We start from the raw sequence: 22,633 nt of genomic DNA, 5'->3' as shown, positions 1-22,633 counted from the left end.
TATATATATAATAAAAGCGCTAGTCCCTCTATGAAGATTAGTGAATTTCAGCAGTTGCCCGCTCTGTAGTAGTCTGTGATTCAGTTGAACTGGGTCAAGTCTCCTCCGATTACCAATACCGTTTCTTCAATTATTTATCAGGTCACTGCTCGTCCAGGTGTGGGATCTTCTCCGCGAACTGGGGGACCTGTGCCACCTGTCGTTCCGAATTCCATGAGTCTCAACAGTGCTGGACGACCAATCGCTCAGCCACCATCAAGTGCTGCGGGGGAGGCACCTAGAGCCAAGACTTGGGCAAATATCGCTGGACAGCCCCCTCGCGGATCTGCAGCGGTGCTTGTCGGCTCCACCACAGGATGGTCTGCAAAACGTCTACCCGGTAGTATGCTGGTAACTGCCACTAGTCGACCGTCCTCGCAGCCCTCAACTACGACACCTGTGGTGATTGCCAGTGCGCCAACTAAAGCTTCTACTGCAAATGGAGAGCAGAACCCGACGTCATTCAGATCCAGTGCTGGTGCTGCTGATGAAAGTACGGCTGTGGTAAACAAGGCTGGTGGTAGTTGTGGAGGATCAGTATCCTACGATGAGTCGATGCGAATGTTCCAACGTGAATCAGAAGCCCTCTACCAACGGCTTGCGAAATCAATAAATCCGGCCACTTTCGACACCAATGTGGAGAAGGCTCGGTTTTTCGTTATCAAATCGTTTTCTGAAGACGACATCCATCGTTCCATTAAATACTCTGTCTGGTGTTCAACGGAGCTAGGTAACAAAAAATTGGATAGCGCGTATGTGGGCGCCAATAATCAATACCCTATCTACTTGTTCTTCTCAGTCAACGGGTCGGGGCATTTTTGTGGCATGGCTGAGATGACTTCACGCGTGGATTACGATACTCGAGTTCGTGTGTGGGCCCAGGACAAGTGGCAAGGTGCCTTTTCGGTGAGATGGATATTTGTCAAGGATGTCCCTAATACCGCCCTACGTCACATTCGTATCGAAAGCAATGAAAATAAACCAGTGACCCATTCACGTGACGCGACCGAGCTACCCTTGGAACGAGGTCGACAGGTGATGGAGGTTTTTGCAAACTATTCGCATACACTGTCCATATTCGACGATTTCCTATTTTACGAACAACGGGAAAGGCAAGATGTAAGTTGCTTTTGCGGATATATGTTACTCTTACTTAAATCAGTTTTAAAGGTAAATCTAAGGTGGGCATCACTGGATGAAGTTATGGTACCGATTTATTATGCTACAGCATTATGTTATTTGCTTGATAGGAGCGTGCTCCTCTGTGCCGTACCTCAATGATTACAATCTCTCTGTTCTACAGGGCTACCGTCGAAAAGACACGGGCACTCGCCGTGGCTGAACGCCATTACGCGATTCCCCTTCCGCTATTCTACCATGAGCCGGATTATCCCGCACCAATATATACAATTGAACACCTCATCGCCCTGTCTCCTAACTGTTTTGCCCCGCACTAACCGCCTTCTCCCTTCAGCTACTATGGCTTGCTGCTGCGATCTGCGTTTACTAACCGTTTCGCTTTGACCACAGTTGATGAAACTCTTGATGAGACAGATTTTTTTGAACCCAGAGGAGGACAGCTTCGTTTTCGCAAGTCCTCTTGGACCTACCACTTTGGACGTTTTTGTGGTTGTGCATTACGGTTCGGTATCATACGTCTCATTAGGCGCGCAATCACCCAATCGCCGCTTCCCAACATACATTCGGTCGCTTTCTTCACTTTCCCATCCGTTCTCTTCTTACATTACATTTGGGCAACGTTGCTTATGCCTCTCTCTTCTTTCGGCACAGAGGTAGCCTATAGCCGTGGTGGTTGTCGGGCTGTCTATTGCGGACCTCTTTTTTTGCAAAACCGTTCATTCTATTTCTCCCCCTCAAAGTAATCGGCAAAACACTCATTCGTACCTTGTAGTTCACGGCTTTCTTTTCTTATTACCAAACGGGGGCTGGAACACATGTGTTGTTACTTCTTTCCTAGCTTAGTTAGAATCGATGACGTTTTTTTGTGCTGTAAATTATCCCCACCCATTCACTGATCGGTGCGGGCTTTTATCTTCCTACCTACACCTCGCAATTTTATTCCTCTGATCCAGTGCTTATTTCTCCCAATTTTCGCTGCCTATCCAATGTCATGCACCCATCTGTTTACACAGACAAAAAAACGATCCGATGGCACCTGCGTATAGAAATGATCGAAACAAATCACCACACGCCCCTCCGTCGCCTCAATTTCAGTCAACCGTATTCAATCTAATTGGATTTTTGGTAGATGACGTTGTGGCTCGCTTTTTCAGCGATTGATTTTTTCACCATAGATCCTGATTGAATATTATCTGGATGGTGGTAGTCAACTGTGAGGTTTTCAGTTTTCCTAATCGTGGGACAGCGGTGGGGATGCCAGCGGAAGAGCTTCCCAAATCACAGACTCGAATCAATCGTTCAGGTGCGCAGCTGCCATACAAACGGAAGGAGGCTTCAGGACTGAGGTACCGTCAGGTCTAGGCAGGAATAGTCGAGATGCTGAGGTTGGATTCGAACCGCGGACCTTGCGGTTCGTAACTTGGCCTCCTGAGCTCGAGCTAGCTCAGTGGTTATCACAACCAAGTTAATTTCTCTGAAAGAGCCCATAACAACCCTTACCATCAGGCCCAATAAAACAAACAATCACCGTTCATCCGCGATAGCCTTCCAGTACCTAGCTCTCACCTCACCACCAACGTTCCGATCAGTAAGTTCGCGCATTAACCACTGAGCCATCTCGAGCCCGACGATCAGCTCTGACTTATTCTGGACTACTCTATGACAAGCGGTTGAATATCTTGCTTTTCCTTGGCGGTCTCCGGGTATGGTAAGTAATGTGATGGAGGTGAGATGGCTTAGTGGTTAGTGCGTGAATTTACTGACCAGAAGGTCCGTGATTTGAACCCGACCTCTGCCTCTTGACTTTCCCTGTGTAGGCTTACGCAAACTGACAGTATTCCAGCCCTCGTGCTTCCTTCTGGTGGCGTGGCAGTTGGGCACCGAAAGGGTGATACGGATGAACGATTTATTTAAGTAATGTGATCGATGAATTTTGAGCATTGTAATGAGATACGCTAAATGTCACTCCCAGCTTAATCGTTGTCCATCCGTAAGTCTCAGCTCTCTGTTCTCAGACAAACAAGCAGCATACTACAGCTTTGAATATGGCTACCAAACTTGTCGCATCATGCCTAAAAACTCTCTCGCTAGTAGTGTTCCAGTGGAACACCTCAGCTAACCTAGACTTGTGTTGCTGGAGGTGAGTTCAAACTTGTTTGGAAGAAACGTGTTGAGGAGCTCTGTTTACACAATTTATCATGGAAACTTGTCTTCCCCTCACCAACCGGGAGTTATCACGTCACAGAAGAAACAATCTGTTTTCGGGTCTGAGCCAAATAGCAGGGTACTCGGATCAAAGGGTGATTAGAAGCTGAGGAATAGCTGATCAGTACACGTGGTTGGCCTCTATCCGACTGGTTGCACAGCAAATATGTTGGCTTAGGAGCATTTTGCACCTCGTTGTGTAATGGTGGTTTGCTAAGTCTGAGTAGTTGCGGGATCCATAGAATTCGCGTTCGCATCACTCGTTTGAACAGTCCTTTTACCTTGGCACAATCATTCCAGTGAGTCCACACCAAAGAAGGGAAGCACTGAAATCAAGTTTCGCCGTTATTACATCTCAGGTCTCAAGTGTCCTTGGCGCCTTACAACAGATATGTCGACCGATCGAAACAACCGGGTTAGCTTCTAGGTCGTCGAGATGGCTGTGGTTGAGGCGCGAGTCTACTGACCGGAAGGTGCGTGGTTTGATTCCCATCTCTGCATCGTGATTTCTGTCTAGGCTTGGGCAACCTGGCAGTATCCCATCCCTCGTGCTTCCTACGGGTGGCATGGCAGCTAGACACTTAAATGTTACAGTTGAACGATTATTTTTTCTTTCCATCTTTAGATGATCGTTCGAGCTGCCGCGCAAACCAAATAGGTCCGTCTGCTCAGACATGATGATTAAGACGCATCCAGCTCGCACTGGCAAGGTAGTGTTAGCCTGAATATTCATTTCTCTGGTTTGATGTTCCGAACATTTATGTCAAGTGTGCCACAGAGTTTCACAGCGATAATTCAGGATTGTGGAATACTGTCGTTTTTTTTCGAAGCTCGGTCAACTACAATCATCACCTGATCATGACTTGGCTTCTCAATTACCGTTCCGGCGGGCATCTTCTCCACTTGCCGTCGTGATGCAAAGAATCGCCAGATTTTGTTACAAGTAGGGCTGATGTAGGCGTAGCTCTAGACTTCAGCACTGGCGCATTTTGACCGCTCTCCCTGGTTGTATGCGGTAGCTTTTGCTATGCGTTGGTTGGGATATGTGCTGTGTATGCCGAACCGTCGTTTGCCGAAGAGTGCTGTTTTCCATGCCCAATTCGGAGTGGCGTAGAGATGGCTAACCCTTTACTTGTCAGAGGAGTATGAAGGAGATCACGAGACGCTTGGGTGCTGTCGGTGCTACTCGCCTTCCAGGATGGGGACCGCGTTGTCCTCACTGTACCTGGTTGGAGACACTACAAGATATGGCTGCCAACCGATATCAGTGGCGTTCTTGTTGTCAGTTTCTATTCAGATCGCGTGAGTGAATCTCATTCAGTCATTTTTCTTGACTCTCTTGGCTGTTGAAACTCAACAGCGCTTGTCAAAACAACTCGTTTTCTTTAAACACTGTAGCCCTAAGTCCTTCGATGGACCAGAGGCTCCATAAACCTGCATTCATTGCGCCAACAGGATGACGCTTTGCCTTGAAACCTACGTGCTGGAATGAAAACGCGATCTTATATTTGTATTTATACGAGTGTATTTGAGCAAGTCACAATACAAGAATTTTTTAATGCAACTGGGATGTAAAAGTGTTGGTGACAGTAGCGCCTGAAAAGACTTGACGGATGTAAGTCGAGTCCAACTGAAAATATCGACACGTTAATAGGCTTCAATGTGACCTTTGTAATCGATCCAAGTTGGATCCATGGTGGCTACAGCGTTGCACCATGTCGTTCAAACCCTGGGAAAACGCTGCGCACTGCATCAAGGACATCTTTGAAGGGAATCATTTAAGTAAGCGTTGACTCCACTGAATCGAAGTAAGCTGAATCTTGTGTCCAAGCTCCGTTACCGCATCTGACGGAAGATGAAGGTTGATACAGGAATTGCGGAGTCGCTTTTAGTGCCTGTTAATTAGTGTTCGGTATTCAAAGAACGTTCAGGAAAGTTCAAGATGCCTATTAATGTTCACTCCTCAAAGACTCTGTGCAGATGGAATGTTTACTTCCGTATCTACTGGTTTGGTTCGTATTCGTTGGTAAACGGCACCGCAGTGAAGAATGTCCATTTCTTCACTAGCAGTGAATACTGAACGAGGAAATTTGCCCACCCAATACATTTGGGTCACGGCGTTGGTGCGAAGCTAAGGGAGTACGAAATCTATGAAATGATCATGTTTATTTGTCCCTGGTCTCGACAGCAAAAGTTGAACTTCACATGCTTCATCAACTTAAGCAAAATGGGTTTTTGAAACATGTTCTAAACCTGTTTTCAAAAAGTTCGTCCAGATTTAGCGTCGAAGTTGAGTTTGGTAATCAGGCTGTCAGCTGCATCTTTGGGAGAAGACCCATATATATACCACGCGTCAGAATTTCAATAGGCTTCTTCGAAATGCTTAGAAGTGTTCTGATGAAATAGACATCCCGCATTTAGGTTATCATCGGTTGTTGTGGATTTCAATTCCTGTGTTAATCCTCGACTCACTGTTCCGCCCACTACAGTGCCTGAAAAGGCATGGTAGCTTGAGACGGCCCTTAATGGAGGAGACGGAAGATTGCTACAGATATACTCAAGGTATGGTCGGTAGAATCTCCTTGGTAGGGTGAGAGGCGCCGGGATGACCACATTCTGACCAATCGAGCACACCCTATTTAGTGCGTAGTCTGTTCGCGGCATTCACCCACTCGACATGATGATCGGTTATTTCGAGCTACCAGACTCCGAAAATTGTGGCTGTCAATTTGACGCCAGAAGACGCAGTAATAGGTTTATCCACTGTCAAAAGCGTTAAGAAATCGAGAACACCTTAAACAACCTACTCGGTATAGACTCCGTGTCCTCTGCGGAACGTGTAAAATGACCGACAAATCCTTCCTTAGTTTGAAAAGTCTCCAATGGAAGTCAAAGTCATATTTCGAATTCTAAAAAATATTTAACCAGTATGAAGAAAGTCTGAAATCCCTTCAGATGTTGCCAGAAAACGTAAGAAACCGGCAGCAAGGGAGACGATATTCGGGGGAACTGTCAGGTCTCCCAGTTTTGCTCGCTGAAGTGTGATATAGCGGCGTTTGGCTCTGGCGAGGTTAGCCAACGAGAACTGCGCCTCTCTTCCGACAAGCGATAGCTGTGTGTTTGCTACATCAGACATGAACTTTTCCGATGCCACGATTGATGGTGGAAGAGAGATCGATTGCACACCCATTGACTGACTGGATAAGATGTGATCGACGATCAGTTGAGTTGCACGCTCCAGTTCCTAAACAAAAGTAGGTAAAATAGGCAGTTTCGAGAAGGCTGTGTGGCTAGTGATATACACGAGCAATCAATCGAGAAATTCAGCAGCAACTAATTCATTCCCAAAAGGGACATTCAGTAGCCCATCTGATATAAGGGCTCACTGTTATCCAATTGAAGAATGAGTCTCATGGGGTGAAGTCTGAGAAAACAAGTGACCGCATTTTAAGGACGAGGAAAGAATTGAACGAAGGCATTCGATTCGGCACTATCCCTAGTGGACATCCAAAGGACCATTCTGAATGTCCTGACCTGTGGTGGGACTTTTGGGGAGGGATAATTTCCAGACTTGACAGAGGCGTGTCCCTAAGTCGTGGATGTGTTTTACTGTAGACATCAGTGAAACAGTGTCAGAGATGCCTTGATGTTGCAAAATCTAACAACACAGATAGTGAACTACCATTTCCAATAGCCTTCGAGGCCATTCACAAACGGGTCAGTGTGGACCATCACTTACCTGCAGAAGGTCAGTTGAAACACGTGGAGCGAGTTGTGTCGAACGGTTTGGTTTGACGGCGCGTCGACTTGCGTCGAAGAGGAGATTCTCGAGTTCTGTTAGGATAATGCTGATATCAATGTCTTCCACACAAGACCATTGATCCGGCCGGATCGTTAACAGAGGGCTATCCCATCGTTGTGAAGACTGCGGGGGTTCAAAGCGGGCGATCATATCCGTGATAAGGTCATCCGGGTAGCGGTCAACCTGGATAAGGGAAAAATACAGAAAGCTGGTGGTCAACTCCTCGAATCCGGCAAACCAATATCAGGAAAGCAACTTGTTGTCAGAGGTATCAGAGCAAGGACTTGTAATCGGCGTGCACGTTAGTCATCTATCGAATGAGTTGATTGACAGCTTTCCTATGTCAAACAGAAAAGAGTGAAACCATAACGGAAGAACATCCGACAAACTTATCCCGAATCACTCACTGATCGTCCACAGGATAATAGTCAGGTATGCGGTCAACAGGTTTCTACACAAAAGGAGGATGAACTGACCACTAAGAAATGCGGAAGAATACCAAACTCAGCGATGGCGATAAATACGTTAGACACAGATACAGAATAGATCTGGAGAATGTGGAAGTTTCAAAACGGAGACTGCGATTCACACCACAAAGGTGATAGCCGAGGCGGCGGAAATTACTGAGTTTCACATCGTGAATAGAATCGAGGGTGTGGAACTGGCGAGCGGATCGAGAGCTGTGTTAGATAAACCGAGTTGACACGTGACTGTGTGGTTGTCAATGTGCGTAGAATTATTAGCAAAAACAAGGAGTGCCAGTGGTACGAAAGGAAGCTTCAAACAACACATCGACAACGAATTAGAAGAGGGATGACGAGAAAGGGCAATCCCGTAGGATGCTATGTGAGGTGGTGAACTCGGGGGAGAGCTTGTGTCGGCCAGTGGACCGAATGAGGTGGAAGTCTCCGCCATACTTTGGGCTTTGGCTATCGTCGCCACAATATTTCATTCGCGAAGGATGTGCATGTGTCACCGATGTCGCTAGTTGCTGCAACCGTATGTTGCGGAATCGACAGAAGCCGCTGAGGCTGAGCTGTCCGGCCACAATTCGGACGGTCTGAACAGATGGACGTAAAGGTCGTCATATGGAAATGCCTGTTATCCTGCTCACCTAGACACTGTTGAGCTACAGAAACCCTTTGGATGAATTTACAATGTTCCGTGAGGTCCGAAAGGAATGTGAATCCAAATGCATAAGGAAATGATCAGATGAAACGGTATCCTTTCGGGATTATCTCCACCGGTACCTCATGGCTACACAATCCAGCCCTGGAGTGGTTCGCAGTTGGTGGTCTACGAGCAACACACTATGGACGCTCTTGCTAGCTGGGAAGGTAGGATGTATCCGGATGGGATTCCTGGGAATCCATAGTGCCTGTCTGGAACACGGTGTCCGGGGGCTTTATTGAATAAAGTCATCGCTCCTTGCTGCCATACCACCGAAGGAAGCACGAGGGTTGAGACGCAGAAGTCGAACCACGGACCTTCCGGTCATTCATTTCGCGCATTCGATTCCACATCACTCGAATTTTTTTTACAATCAGTTTTAATCGGTCAGCTGTTACACTCATTCTGAGCAAACTGCCATGCTACCCGAAGGGAGCGTGAGGGCTGAGACACTGGCAGCTTGTCCAAACAAGGACAGCAACAGTCGAGATGCGGAGCCTTCTGGCCAGTAAGTCTCCACCTCAACTCTGAGTTATACGAGATGATGTTGTGCTAGCGATCACGGTCAAAATTTTAGCGAGGGATTTTTCGGTTTTCCGAGCTAACATTTCGAACCTTAGGTTGAAAGTGACATCGTGCTTCCATAAATATAGAGACACCGATCCCTAAGGCTACTATCTTCACAGGGTTATCACAGAAAACTGTCTGACAACCACGTACTACCGTACTCTTACGTCTTCCTGGCACGATCGAAAGTTGAGAAACCCAAAGGATCAATGCAACACACATGCCTGATCCCTACACTGAGGGGTGATAGCTATTACCGGATGTGTAATGGAGCGATACAGGATTTGTGGTAGATTTACAGCATATCACATACGATGTGCATACAAAAGCTGGTCGAGTACAGCAATCGGCTCAAGAGAGTAGCAAAAGGAGAATTATTTAGCCTCTGGTAATTTTCCGCGAGAAGGGGTGAGGTCTCCCACCAACATTAGTCCCCACGTTTCTCACTTCTCGACGTGAGTTGTAACGGATACTCGGAAAAACAAAACTACTGTGTAACTTCACGGCTTTATGCTGTGTGATTGGTCAGTCATTCCATCTTCACATCCGACCCGATATCATGCCGTTTAGTTGATGCGCTCAATCATCGTCTTCATTGCTCCGTTAATGGTAATGAGAAGTTGAAGTACTTTAAAACGAAATTAGAGGAAAGTAATTCCAAAGTCAAGCTCATTTGAGAAGCCCATGACATCCTTTTGAACCAACAGACGAAGCACTGAAGAAGAAAAGCCTTGAAATCTCCAACGCATAATGAATGCAGGGAATAGAAGTGCAGAAACATTCAAACAAGGTAGGAGAAATACGTTAAAATATCCCACGTACCTTTTTATTCCACTCGCGACATTTGTCTGAATGTGTGTCACAAAACAGGACCAGATGTGGATGCTTCAATGATTTGGCCAGGCAGTACAGCTCATACCGATAGCCCTTGATGTAATTTGGGGCGTCCATGATAACCACAAGTTGAGAAACTTTATTATCCCGATCTCCACGGCGCGATGACAGGGCCCGTTCTATCTGGGACAATTGAGTGAAATAGGTAGACCAATCGTTTGTCAGATGAATTGGCAAGTAAGTCCGAGTAGAAACACAATGCACAATATCAATAAACTGGCCTGATTGGTTGACCTCAGACTTAAAACCGCTATGACAGAAAGCAGGCAAGTCAGAAATCCAACCAGAATGAAGGTAAATAACGACTATTTTGTCCATTTAGGCACATTTCCGTTGTAATACGATGAAATGTGACGTATGAGCATAGAGGCAACGAAGACAACCCGATCGGCGGCAACTAATTGGTTCACGAGTGAAAAAGCCGATGACAAAAAGGAGCTACCCAGAAATATAGATTATTCGAACGATCTCGCTAAAAAGGCAGTATGGGGCTGGAAATGAACGGCGAAGAAAACAGAACAGATACCAACGATACCAACCCTTAGAAGAAAGCAATTTTAATTGGTCTCTTCAAAAAATATACAAGTCACGTCAGGTGACCTCTCCTGAGCTGAAACAAGTGACCCAATGACAGATAACTTGAAAAAAGGATATTTGTTTCCAGACGCTTTGCTTGTAGGCGAATAGGAGCCTTGCTCATCATTAAGCCAAACACCTAAAAAGATTCAGTGAATGTATCTGGTTTTTAAAGCGTAAAAGGAAACGATGGCCTTCGGACCCAAAATTCTAAGAGGTCGCCGCAGTTTTTATCGAATCGATAGCGAGTGTAATCCCGCCAACACGCTTATAAGAATAGACGAGATCGGGGTAAGCCGATGCTACCTGATTAGTGCTCATCTCACAGTCCTGCTTGGACCGGTCACGTTCTTTGAAAGCAAACCACGCGGACTTGTTCTTTTTTCTCTTAAATCTCAAATAACCTTGGTAAATTAGTTTTGTAGCTTGCTGACGGTAGTGTAACTTCTGTGTCAGTCGTTGGCTTCCTGCCCCGTCCACTGACACCAGAAGGCACGGAACAAAGGAATATTATTACAGCCGCGTTTATAGGGTAATCACACGGTATTTCACAAGATCGCACTAGACTCTACGTGAGGGGGGGAGGAGAACCGTCGAGCTATAGATACTCGATCCAGATTGGCTGATATTTTGACCAATCAAGGGATGCCCTCGTTTAGTCCGTAGCCCACGTGTGGCAAATCCGTCGACGTGATGTTCGGGGATTAGGAGCGGCTGGCCTCCGGAAACTTGGCCTGACAAAGTTTTTGTGTCAAAAGCTAATCGTTATCCAGAAAAAAAATGTGGCAAACTTTTCCGGAAACAAACCACGCATATTTCTGGTGGTAGAGAACCAAGCTTTGTGGACAGTGAACTACTTGTACGTTTCCTTGCATGTACAGTTCTTGCTAACATGCATTACGGGTAATCAAAGAAGTGATTACAGAAAGCCGATTTCGCTTGCTAAGCTACTTCCTAAGGACCACATTTTGGTCCACAGACAGATTAGCCCAGTTAGTAGGACAGAACAGTATGCTAGGTCGTGTGTCACTGAGCAAAATGAAAACTATCGAAGAGAAACTTAGGGTGTTGAGCATGGTCGAAGTATGTTAGGTGAGCCAGTACATAAAAAATGTAACTGTGAGAGACACCAAGTGGACGGATACAATGGTCCACCGGCGGGGGGGAGGGGGTGATTGTGCAGTATGCTATTAGATGACAATGAAGATGCTAAAGATTTGAGTACCAACACAATACAGGGGGAATGAAGACTCTAGCATCCGTTTGTTGCAGGCAAACCACCGTTGTGGCACACAATGCACAATACGCAACAATGTCTATTAGGGGAGATGTTTGAATTTTAGATAAGCCTCATGACTGAAACTAACTGAATGGACAGCTGTCCTGGAAGCGACAATCACTTGTCAGCTTATGACGAGAAAGTCCATACGTGTTTTTGCTACATTTATCCAACTCTTTTCAAGTGTGATAGCCGACGTCCGTAGCAATGGGAATGTGACGGCGATTGACTGGTGAGTTCACACCAAAAGGGTGAAGCACTGAACTCGAGTTTTGCGCTTATTACGGCTTGTCAACAGTGCGTATCTTTGATCATGCTGGAGTCTGAACTCCAAACATGTGACATGCGACGGAAGATACATGCGTCTGAACACGCGAACGTGTACCCGGTCGGTTGGCGTTGAGTTTACGTCTCTGATCAGAGCTCCAGTAATGTGTGTGCCTCATAACCAACCCACTGTAATCTGTCCTCCTCTCAAAGTTAGACGATTGCAGTTTTTTGTGGTCAATATGAAAATTGTAGATACCGGTCCATCAAAAACCCTCTTTAGAAAATCCGTGGGTCATCCGTACGGGCAGGCCCTGTCCAAGTACGAATACAATTCAAATAAAACGACAGACTAGCCAGGATTGTGATAAAAGCATCAGTTTTGGTCGTTTGGGGGTAGTAAATAGATGAAAACATGGGCACCTAAGTGAAAACGAATGCCGTTGGTGTACACACCCAAGAGTAACAATGAAATTATCACTGCTGCGATAGGGTGGGACGCAAAGAAACAGTAGAACCAGTTGAAAATATGATCGGGACATTTCATACCTCGGACTTGTGATGACCCCGAAGTTCGCGCTCTTTAGCCGAATCTGCATAGATCTCTTGACGACCGTCATGAGCAGTGGTCAACGTTGTCGCTCGCATAGCCGGTTCAGGAATCACAACAAACTCGTGAGTGGGATGCCTGGACTGAAGAGCTGGAAGCAAGCCCTCAACAACGGAGGATTTGCCCGAACAGGGATAGCCACAGGTGAGTATGAGAGGCATTGTTGTGCGTTGTTTTGGGGACAAGCTGAAAGGTAGCGAAAGTGTCAATGTCCTTGGAACAAAAATAGCAATTAGACTTTGGTGATGAGATAGGGGATCAGTTGGGAAAACAAAGTGAGAGAAAAACAGCAGACGACGAATTGAAGGACTTCGCCACTAGTACCCTAGTGTACGGAGGCCAGCCGTCCCTAATAACCGAACACCACATCATTTGGACGGATGTATCACGTGCAAGACACGGGCCAAATGAAAACATGCCCTGATGGGTCAGAATACCAGCCAATCCGAGTCAAGCACCTTAGACTCGACGCTTCTCGGCCCCCCTCGCGGAGATTTTGGCACGATCTTCTGGAACACTCTGTGACTATCCTATAAATACAGCTGTAATAATTTTCCTGTCAACACAAAGGGCTGTGTAGAGCTACCGTGCCTTTTGATACACCGTAGTAGGCGGTGCAGAAAGCCAAGGGACCGATACAGAGTTGCACGATCGTCCACAAAGCCACAACAGCTAGCCTCGCAGAACATTAGGCAGAACGTAGAATACTAGACTTTCAGCTGTATCGGACACCTGCTTTCCAAAATCAAGGAAGGTTCTCAGTTCCAAGCTTTGGGTATGGTTTCCTTTTCTAGCAGTGGGGGAGTAAGGTTGTTTAAACTGGAGACGGAACTTTTTCAGGTGCTCTATCACGTAAGTTGTCGATCTTTAAACCTGACACAGTGGAACCGATCTGAGCGGAGGACTCAAGAAGAAAGAAACTGACGTCACTGCGGGTAGCACCAGACTCTTTTGCTCATAATTATCTCGACCACAGTGCACGGGGTGCCGATGAGAACGGCCAATCAAAGTGGATGGTTTTTAGGGTAGACTTTTCCTAAAAGAAAAACAGCATCACTGCTCCAAAAGCATGGAGATTTTGGTCAACTCTTCTCACACTCCCATCTCAGGAGACAAAACGATTTTATATCCGGACGGCAAAGTGGACAGCATTATCATACACACAAGTGAGTTGCGGGTTAGAACAAATCATTCCCGGGAAGACTGCACATGACTGTGTTTACAGACTAACTTAGGGACGGGGATAGAATTCCCGTTAGCTGACTCTCAACAGATGGCGGCCTGCTTTCTACACTGTGACATTTTACCGTTCCTGGTTCGACAAAAGAAGTTCACCCTGGAAGAAAAGATGCGGACCAGTTGTCTGCAATCCGATCGATTCACAACATAATGATTCACCGAACGAGCGGTAAAATTGCACTTCAGAAAAAAATAGTAGCGTTGGAAAACGCAACCTCTAGTTCCGTTTAGAGCCCGAGATGGCCCAGTGTTTAAGGTGCAAAGGGTTCGTGGTTCAAACTCAAACCCGGCATCCCAAATGCTTTTGCCTTGGGCAACCTGGCAGCATTTCAGCCCGTGTGCTTGCTCGGGCAGCATGGCAATTAGGCACCGGAAGGTGCTACAGTTGAACGGTTCGGCTTAGCTCCGATTGTACGGTGCACTGAGTCATTGTGGCTAGACTAATCGTCTAGGAAATACGCTGCTTTTAGATCAGTAAATGAAAAGCCAATCAAGTTAGCCCCTTTAAGGATCTGTCTGCACCACTCATAGGAGTCAGCCACAGAGGTAGCGATTAAAACACAACCAACAGTCAATAATCGATTTCATCCCTTTTGGAGCTGAAGTATAGTCAATTTGATGAATGCTCGATTAAGTCAGCAACAACTACCGACGATTTCGATATCCCGAATACCCACCAACTAAACCTTGGAGCATTCTTTGCTCACTACGTCGGTTAAAGAACATTCTAGTCTCAGGTAACCAACGTACCTATTCTTCGTTTTTACTCACGAAGCATAAAACAATTTACGACCTCATCTACAGGAAAAACCGACACAACGCAATTGCATGGAATAACCCTCTAAAAAAGCGTACCCTGAATTGCACGTGGAGTCCCGTGATGTGCACCAGCTGTCTGTGGTGAAAGGTTCTCAGAGAACTCGGGACTAGCCTGGCACATAATGATCACGGGACACGAGACATCCAGTGCCGTAAAACCGTCAAGTAATTTGAAGATAGAAAGCCAGCACTGGTTTCGATACCCACTTCACAGCCAGCTGACGCCAACCGAATAAACAACGAGATCTCAACTGGGGCACACGGAACGCGTAAACAAATAAACACCAGCTTGAAAAACAAACACATGACAAGCCATGAGGCTGCTGTATTTTCAGGTCTGTACAAGTGAGAAGAGAATCCACGCGAGGAGCTTATTCCGGGTAGTTGTAGATTTTCACAGTGCCATCAGCTGATGAGCTGAGAATGTAATGCCGCCGGTCGGAAGGTTGGTGTCTGATTAACGGGGCAGCCCAATCCACATCAGTAACCATATCCGTGTGTCCCATCAAGTCGTACAGAGAGGCCTTCGGATTTCTGGTATCCCATAGACGAACGCTACGGTCAATAGATCCGGTAACAAAGTGGTTTTCCCGATGAGGAGCCCAAGCAATTGCTGTTAACCAGGCAGTATGACCAGGGAAGCCGATCAAGGCCAGCGCCTCTGGAAAGGAAAACGAATGGATAAGCGATCTCGATGAATCTGATCGGACAGTTGCAGTATCGACATAACATATTGAATGGCTTACAAAATGTTACTAGTGAGACGGTTCACTCTATGGGTACTTAGTCCAGTCGGCTAAACCACATCATCCATTCCTCAAAGAGCCAACACAGGTGTCATCGCCCTCCAGATCGCGGCTAGCAGCGACCATCCATGGTAGCGGCCCCTTTTTAAGGAACGTCCATTGAGGGAGTTAATGTAATTGCTAGACCAATGGAAGGTCACGGTTTTGTTTCTTGATGGTGAAAAAAGGGGTAAAGTTTGCTGAATCTAAAGTTTGCTGAATCAATATCCCCTTTGCTTTCGTGAAAGATAGTCTTGAAATGACCGGCTGGTATGGAACAAATTAAAAAGCTCACTCCCAAGCTTCACCAATCAGACGGGGATACATCGGATTAAATAACTAATGGGATACATACAGAAAGGGGAACCTCAATAAATTGGTTCTAAAACATGCTGTTTCTGCCAAGAAGGTCACAGGAAGAAAAGGCGATGCAGTTCGACATGGCGGCGATATCAAAGTGCTCGAGAATGGGTGAAATGCCCCAGAGTTGCGGTGTGTAATAACGGTAATGCATCCGTGTTTTTGGAAAAAGAATCAACAAAGATCCACGTGTATAAAAAGCCAAAAACCAGATCTAAGAAGCAAGCACATCGCGTTGCATTTAAAGTGTATGGGGCGACCACATTGTGGAAATTCCCAGGCCTTCTGTGCGCACCATTGGACCAAGTGGTTAGAGCGCGAATTTACTGACCGGAAGATCCGTGGTTCGAACCCGACATCTACCCCTCGAATTCCCCTGTCTAGGTTTGGACATCCTGGAAGCATCCCAGCTCTCGTGCCTCCTTCGTGTGGCATGGTAGATAGGCACCGAAAAAGTGTTACACCTGAACGATTAGATAGTGAATCATGATTAGCTGTTGGGCCCATGCTTTCAGCTAATCAGAGCTCGTCTTGGTGCTGGAACACCAAGCGATCCGATCTTCTGATCAATCATGTACAGGTTAGTCTTCTCGGCCCTAGCAGAGCCTAACTGCGAGCGGTAAAGCGGTTTTGGTGAGGGGTTTCGCCTATGTAACTATGGTACAATCAAAATGTCTATTTCTGTGAGCGACTGGTGGGAGCACCGGAAACAGCTGATCTCTGTACGGCCTAATACGATCCACTGGACAAAGGAAAGCGACGTTGAGAGAACGATAAGTGGAAAAGACGACTCATTAATCCACTCACAAAAGCGCCGACAGAGAAGATGGACGGTTTAGCTGGACTCTGGAAACAATCTATGCAGGCGAATGGAATGTAAACCTCAGTCACTACTCGAAAGAAACGTGCGATCAAGGAAACTAACCGCAACATGACCTTTGCGATAAGAATGTCTGATAGCTTTATTACAGACATATTGACCCGACTGAGGTTACAAGGACAGAGGAAGATAAATAAAGCGGTAACCTCAGAAGTAGCGGAGCTGCCCAAATAACACCATGTAGTGAAGTATCCCCTGTAGACCCAGAGTTTCTACTAGTTAACAGCGACTGAGCCGGTACAGAGCCGCGGCAAATTGGCCCCAAAAGACTGAACTGTTTGAATCAGAGTTGGGGCCGAAACAGGTAAAATATGAGGTGCCCTTTAGCTCCAGTAACTGGGCTGGCGCAGTAGTTAAGGCGCGAAGTTTTGCGATACAAACTCAACACCGGCATCTTGAGTGCTCCTGGTATAGGCTTGGGCAACCTGAAAGTAGCATAGCCCTCGTGGTTCCTTCGAATGATCTGGCACCTAGGCATCGGAAGGGTATCACAACTGGATGATTTTCATCATGTAGCTATGCAAAAAACTACTGTACCTCAAAAGCTCCATCTATCGGTGTGTTCCTTAGCCAACCCTTCCAGAACTGTATTGTGTTTGTTTGCTGGATAAACATAGACAAACGAACAATCTAACAAAAAACTACTCACCTCGAGCGCGTAGGTCATACATCCGGACCCGATTGTCGGAAGACGCTGTCAGGATTCCTTGCAGGGTGGCATCTGCATCATTGATAGCATGACTAGAAACGATACAGCGCACTTCTGATCCACCCGTGTTCTGTTGTTGCGGCTGCCCTACCTGGCAGTCCCAAACACGCAAAGTATGATCCCAACTGACAGAAATCAATTTCGGGTTTGATGGAGCCGAACTTTTTTCATCAGTGGGAACAGTGGACAGCCAACAAACCCGGGTAATAGTCTCCCGATGTCCCGCCAAGGTCAACCGAGGGATCTGATCATTTATTGAGTGTGAAGAAAATCAAGACCTACTCGAGTTGGTGTTTTGCTGGTGGACTTTCGTGTATGTGCTATGCCTCCAGTTTCTTCTGAAAGGTCTGTCGCTTTGGGTGCTGCAGTGGTGGAGGAATGTGGGCACGGCGGTCATTGTGAATAAAGAGCGAATCATGGGCAGAAGGCAAAAATAAAACTTACAGGCAGACCAGAGTTTGATGGTCCCATCCCAGGAACCGGTTGCAAATACGCAGGGCTCACAGTTCGAATCCAAGAACAAGGCAGCTGCTGTCATTACCGTTTCCGAATGGCCTCGACAAACAGCTACGCATGTGACCTCGTTCGATTTTCTATCGTGCACCCAGAGTTGGGCAGTCTGATCAAACCCACCGGTAACAAAGGTTGCCTGATGTTCATCTGTCGGGGAAAAAACGACACGAGCGAAATGCATCAAAAGTACTACTGATATATGCCAAAGAATTATACGTCATATGTCTAAATTGAAAGGAAGACCAAAAATATAACACTAAATAGATGAATGTCGCAAGGGTATACTGCAGTGGAGGTACGCTTGTTGTTGTCAACGCGAATTTCGCGCGCAGGTGAAGAAAGTGGGACAACCAAGAGAGCACTGGACTGCAGTAGTGAATAAGTTAGATGTGTATTCGAACCACAGGCCGTTTAATAGAGAGCTCACACAGACTCCTGAGCCTTCTCGAGCTCAAGTTAACTATATTACGCTTTAGAAAGATGCAACTTTTAATGAGGGTAACGAGGCTTAAGTGATGGATATCATTGGCATGGATAATGTTAAACTCTGCCCTTTGAATTGTTTGACCAACTACACAGTGAACACAGCTGCATAAATAAGAAACTAACGGAACTTACGTCCGAAGGCGAGCTGTTCGAAATGACGGACGTCGATTAGACGGATGTGCCGAATCGGTTACGGGCAACACGAAGACATGCCCTGATTGGTCAGAATGTAAGCCAATCAGAATTGAGCATTTTAACCCGGCACTTCTCATCCCATTAGAAGTTTCTTACTCGGTCTTCTGATAACTCCATAAATGCAAGTGTAACAAATTTCTTTTGTGCCGAAAGAACTGTCTCAAGATACTGTACCTCTTAGTATACCATAGTTGGGCGGAACAGCATGTCGAGGGCCAACATGAGAGGGTCAATTCACTAGAACGGGCTACCCGGTGAGATGGCGATCTTACGCTGTGTTCCATTAAAGGCAGCGAACAAAGTCTACGATATTTTAGCTGGTAGGATGTTTGCATGGTAAATAAGTTCCCGATCGGGCTACGCTACATATCGCCTTTTCGCTGACGATAAATGCATTTGGGATAAACAGCAACGAATGTTCCTAATCAGCGACTTTAGTTTACCGAAGTCTTCCGAGCTGAGGGTGACGGAAGGGATGTCGGCCTTCTCATATTCGCAAGTACGTTGGTGGTTCACGACCAGTAGCTACTAGCTGGGATGTCCGAGGTTCCAACCTCAACACGGCTTTTCGGTTGTTTCTTTTTAGGTGTGAACGACCTGGTAGTATGCCATGCTTTCTTCAAGCCGAGAACCGAAAAGGTGTGAGAGTTGAGACTTTATTGGCTCACAGAGTGACTCAGCATTCATGGGTAGTTTGTTCAATGAATATACAATTTAGCAGCCATAAACCATGTACATGCATACTGGCTTCATCTGATACAGTTTTCCATGAGGAAGACAGCATCACTTGAATGAAACGCCTTACTACCCCACACACTTCCATTGCAGAGGACAGAACGAATTCACCTCCGGACCGCCTAGTAATAAGATTACCCGCAGCAGGGGGGGGGGCTCGCTGTTCTTCGTCGGGCTGCTCATCGTTGGCCTTCCTGGCATGGTTAAACATTGTGGAAATGAGTTCCAGCCAGTGTAGATCGCAGCATCACTGAAGCCCGACTGCCATCACGAGGTGACAGCCTTAGGCCGTAGTCATTTGTCAAATTCAATGTGTGCCCTCAAATACCGGTCGTGTGCTTGGGCTGCCATGGTGAAAAAAGCGACTAACCTATTAGTTCTTGGTCAGGTGGCTGTTGATCTGTTCACCGAACTTGGTAATTAACTTGAAGACGTCGGATCACCAAACGTGGAGATGTCATTGCATGGTTGGGTGGAATCACTATGTCTCCTCGTTTGCTGATGAAACGTCGCAAGTCAAGTTCGCACAGTGCTCAATCTGTCCACATGCTTATGTGGATTCACCTCCACACTACTCACGGGGTTAGTCTGGCAGATAGTGAATTTCTGAGGAAAAGGCCGAGGTGAGTGTTTAATAGTTCATGAGAGTATTGTTGATGAACTAAGCTGCACAGTTGTAAACACATGGCCTCTTCCGTTCCTACACGGTGATTCGTAAAACTGCGTTAAAACTTGTGCCCTCACCAGAATGGGGAGGGACTGGTAACTGCCTAGTTGAAACAAGGGTAAGAATTTGAGACTGTCGGTCAGAATACAAGCAAGCACAGTACGGTTAAGAATGTCACCCAATTTTTCCGCTGTAGTTCATCATGGGAACGATTCTGTTCTCAACTAAACGGTCAACCTGAACGAAACGACCAGTCCGTCAGCAAAATGGAATTCACGTCCCAACAAACGGACACGATACACATTCAATCACATCGCTCAAGTGTGAACAAGTTCGCTTGTTCAGACGTGATAATTCAGATGCGTCCAACGTGCCTTGATGGAGTAGTGGTTACACGCTCGCCTCGCATGTCACACGTCCGGGGTTCAAATCCCGACACGGCCATTGGATATGCATTGCTGATGAGCTCTAATAAGAGCGAAACTCGAGTCCAGTGCTTCCCTTTGGTGTGGACTCACCGGAATAATTGCGCCAGAACAGGAACATGGCCGTTCAAACGAGAGTGGTGTGACTATGAAAATCCAAGATCGTTCTCGCCGAGCGCCTTCTCTGCCCTTAGGCAGGCGAAGGGCGTCTAACAAATGTTTAGGGGATACCAGACAAAAAGACGCAAGAAGTAAATAAGAATCTCTTAAAACTGATTCGGAACACTAATACGCCAAGCTTTCCTTCAAGAGACATTCGAACGGAGACCCATCCCTTGTAAGACGTTGTCCGCTAGTCACGGTTTGCAGCGGTCTACTTGAAGGGGATGACCTCTTTTTGAAAGAAAATCTAGTGTAAAAATTCTGAGGAAGAACAGCCACCCTCAGGAAGAGGTCAGCAATGCACTTCGCTCGGAGGTAAAAACCCTACAGCAAACGAAAGCCCAAGAGAATAAAATCTACATATTTATAATCAATGCGCCGCTAGTTTTACAAGCGAGCGGATTCGTTAAAAGTTGACGAAAGGCACCAACCAATTATTCTTTTTCGTAACAAGGGGCAGTTACTTCATCACAGAAACTCATGTACTAGCGGATGAGCCAAACATGGTCAGAATTTGTAGATAACATAGAAGAATCACTTGTCAAACCCGTTCTGTGACAACTCTAACACGCTATTATTGAAATCGTCGAGTTCCAGGAGTCGGTTGAGGACGCACTTACGGAAGAAAAACCACAAATTTGTAACGACCTCCATTAGCTAACCATGCTCCTAAAACCTTAAAAGAACGAACAGTAAAAGGAGAACAGATCCATTCCATTGAAGACAGAAGATTCAGTATAGGTGCCATCATCATTGTCTCCAAAAGGAATAGACAACGGCGAGAGTTACGCCATCTGAATCGCAGCGGCCGTTTTTTATAGCTAGGGACACTGAACAGAGTGCTGTACTCACTCTGTGGAACATTCTGTGATGACTCTAAAAATACGTTTGTAATAACCTTTCTTGGTGCCTTTTGAAATAGTACAGTGGGAGGAACAGGAAGCTGACAGAAAAGTTGCACAACCGTCTACAGTACACAAGAGAGTGAGAGTGAAACAGAATTTTCGGGGAAAGGGAGGGAACGTACCCAGGGTGAGCCATTCGACACACTTGACCTTCTCGTCCAGTTCAAGTGAGAATATTGGCTTTGGATTCTCAACTGTCCATAGCTGAACCGTTCCATCATAACTTCCTGTGAGAACACTGAGAAACAGAGAAATAGGACGATTAAGGCACTCTTCATAAAGCCAAGACACCTACAGTACAGTGAATGCTTTAACGGAGCAAACAACTACTGATGCACAGATATCTGGTCTAGTAACTTTAAAATAAGAAATTTAGCGGATTCGTAGGCTTGGCTCGTACGTTGATAATCAGGTACCGTCTGAATGCCAAAAGACAGCAGGTTTGAAGGTGAAGCTCAGACGGCAACGGCGACTGCTGGGCATTGGAAGTCGTAATGTGGTTCAAGCACCTCCTGCAAACTGGAAATGTCACCATCACCGACAGCATGACATCACTGCCCAACACCGACGCTTCCCTGTCGTACAACCATTTGAAAGCCTTATTGTGAAGAAAAGAATAAAAATGGACGGGGAAGGGAATTAGTCCTAGCTTACTACAATCGTTCCTGGGTGCCTACATCTTCAGACATTCATTCAGGCAGTCTGGATAGAAACTGACAACAAGATGTCACTGACATCGGTTGACAACCATATATTCCAGATCAGTAAATTCGCGCTCTAAACACCCTGCCATCTTGCTCTATCGAACTGCACTGATACGCTAGAGAGCAAACCTGGAACGCCGAACGGCGTTGGAGGTTTTTGCCTGTCTAACTTCTGGAGCTTCTGGTGCAGATGACCTCTCACAAGCACTGTTCAAAGATGGCGGTGAGGTCCTTAGCCAGTGTTTGTCTGCTCGGTCTACACCCAGTTGGAAGAAGACTGAAGAAAATCGGTATGGTACCCGTTTTCAAGACAGGGACCCGTAATGAATACGAGTCACAAATGGAACAGCTTAACCCCAGTCGTAGCGACACTCTTGGGCGCTACCTGTTCATATCACTTTGTGCTGACAAGTAAAACAATAACTCGGCCACATTAAGCGGGATTTCAACATGACAGGAATTGCGTAGACACACCAACCAGTAGTTCGTTCATGAAGGAC

At 46.3% G+C, this 22,633-nt stretch overlaps 3 protein-coding genes across 3 annotated transcripts in view; 1 reads left to right on the top strand and 2 right to left on the bottom strand.

The window, feature by feature from the left end:
• Window positions 1-2,342, top strand: part of T265_05078 (hypothetical protein) — a gene marked incomplete at both ends in the record, with an annotated part of 9,904 nt that extends 7,562 nt beyond the window's left edge. Inside the window, 2 exons of the mRNA XM_009169989.1 lie at window positions 142-1,158; window positions 1,343-2,342. Coding sequence (XP_009168253.1) covers window positions 142-1,158; window positions 1,343-1,381 — 1,056 coding nt within the window. The remainder of the gene's footprint in view (window positions 1-141; window positions 1,159-1,342) is intronic.
• A 3,881-nt stretch (window positions 2,343-6,223) lies between these two features.
• Window positions 6,224-12,710, bottom strand: T265_05077 (hypothetical protein; the record flags this gene model as incomplete). The annotated part of the gene is made up of 4 exons (XM_009169988.1): window positions 6,224-6,628; window positions 7,124-7,369; window positions 9,746-9,940; window positions 12,489-12,710. The coding sequence occupies 4 exons, from the start codon at window positions 12,708-12,710 to the stop codon at window positions 6,305-6,307; spliced, it is 987 nt and encodes a 328-aa protein (XP_009168252.1).
• Window positions 12,711-14,903: 2,193 nt separating this feature from the next.
• Window positions 14,904-19,481, bottom strand: T265_05076 (hypothetical protein; the record flags this gene model as incomplete). Its single annotated transcript, XM_009169987.1, has 5 exons — window positions 14,904-15,268; window positions 17,282-17,585; window positions 17,624-17,703; window positions 17,786-17,990; window positions 19,353-19,481. 5 exons carry the CDS (start codon window positions 19,479-19,481, stop codon window positions 14,979-14,981), a joined length of 1,008 nt encoding a protein of 335 aa, XP_009168251.1.
• Window positions 19,482-22,633: the final 3,152 nt, after the last annotated feature.

Source organism: Opisthorchis viverrini, assembly GCF_000715545.1.
Source record: "Opisthorchis viverrini unplaced genomic scaffold opera_v5_87, whole genome shotgun sequence".
NCBI lineage: Eukaryota > Metazoa > Platyhelminthes > Trematoda > Opisthorchiida > Opisthorchiidae > Opisthorchis > Opisthorchis viverrini.
The sequence above is the reverse complement of the archived record's forward strand: the minus strand, read 5'-3'. Positions and strand labels throughout refer to the sequence as shown.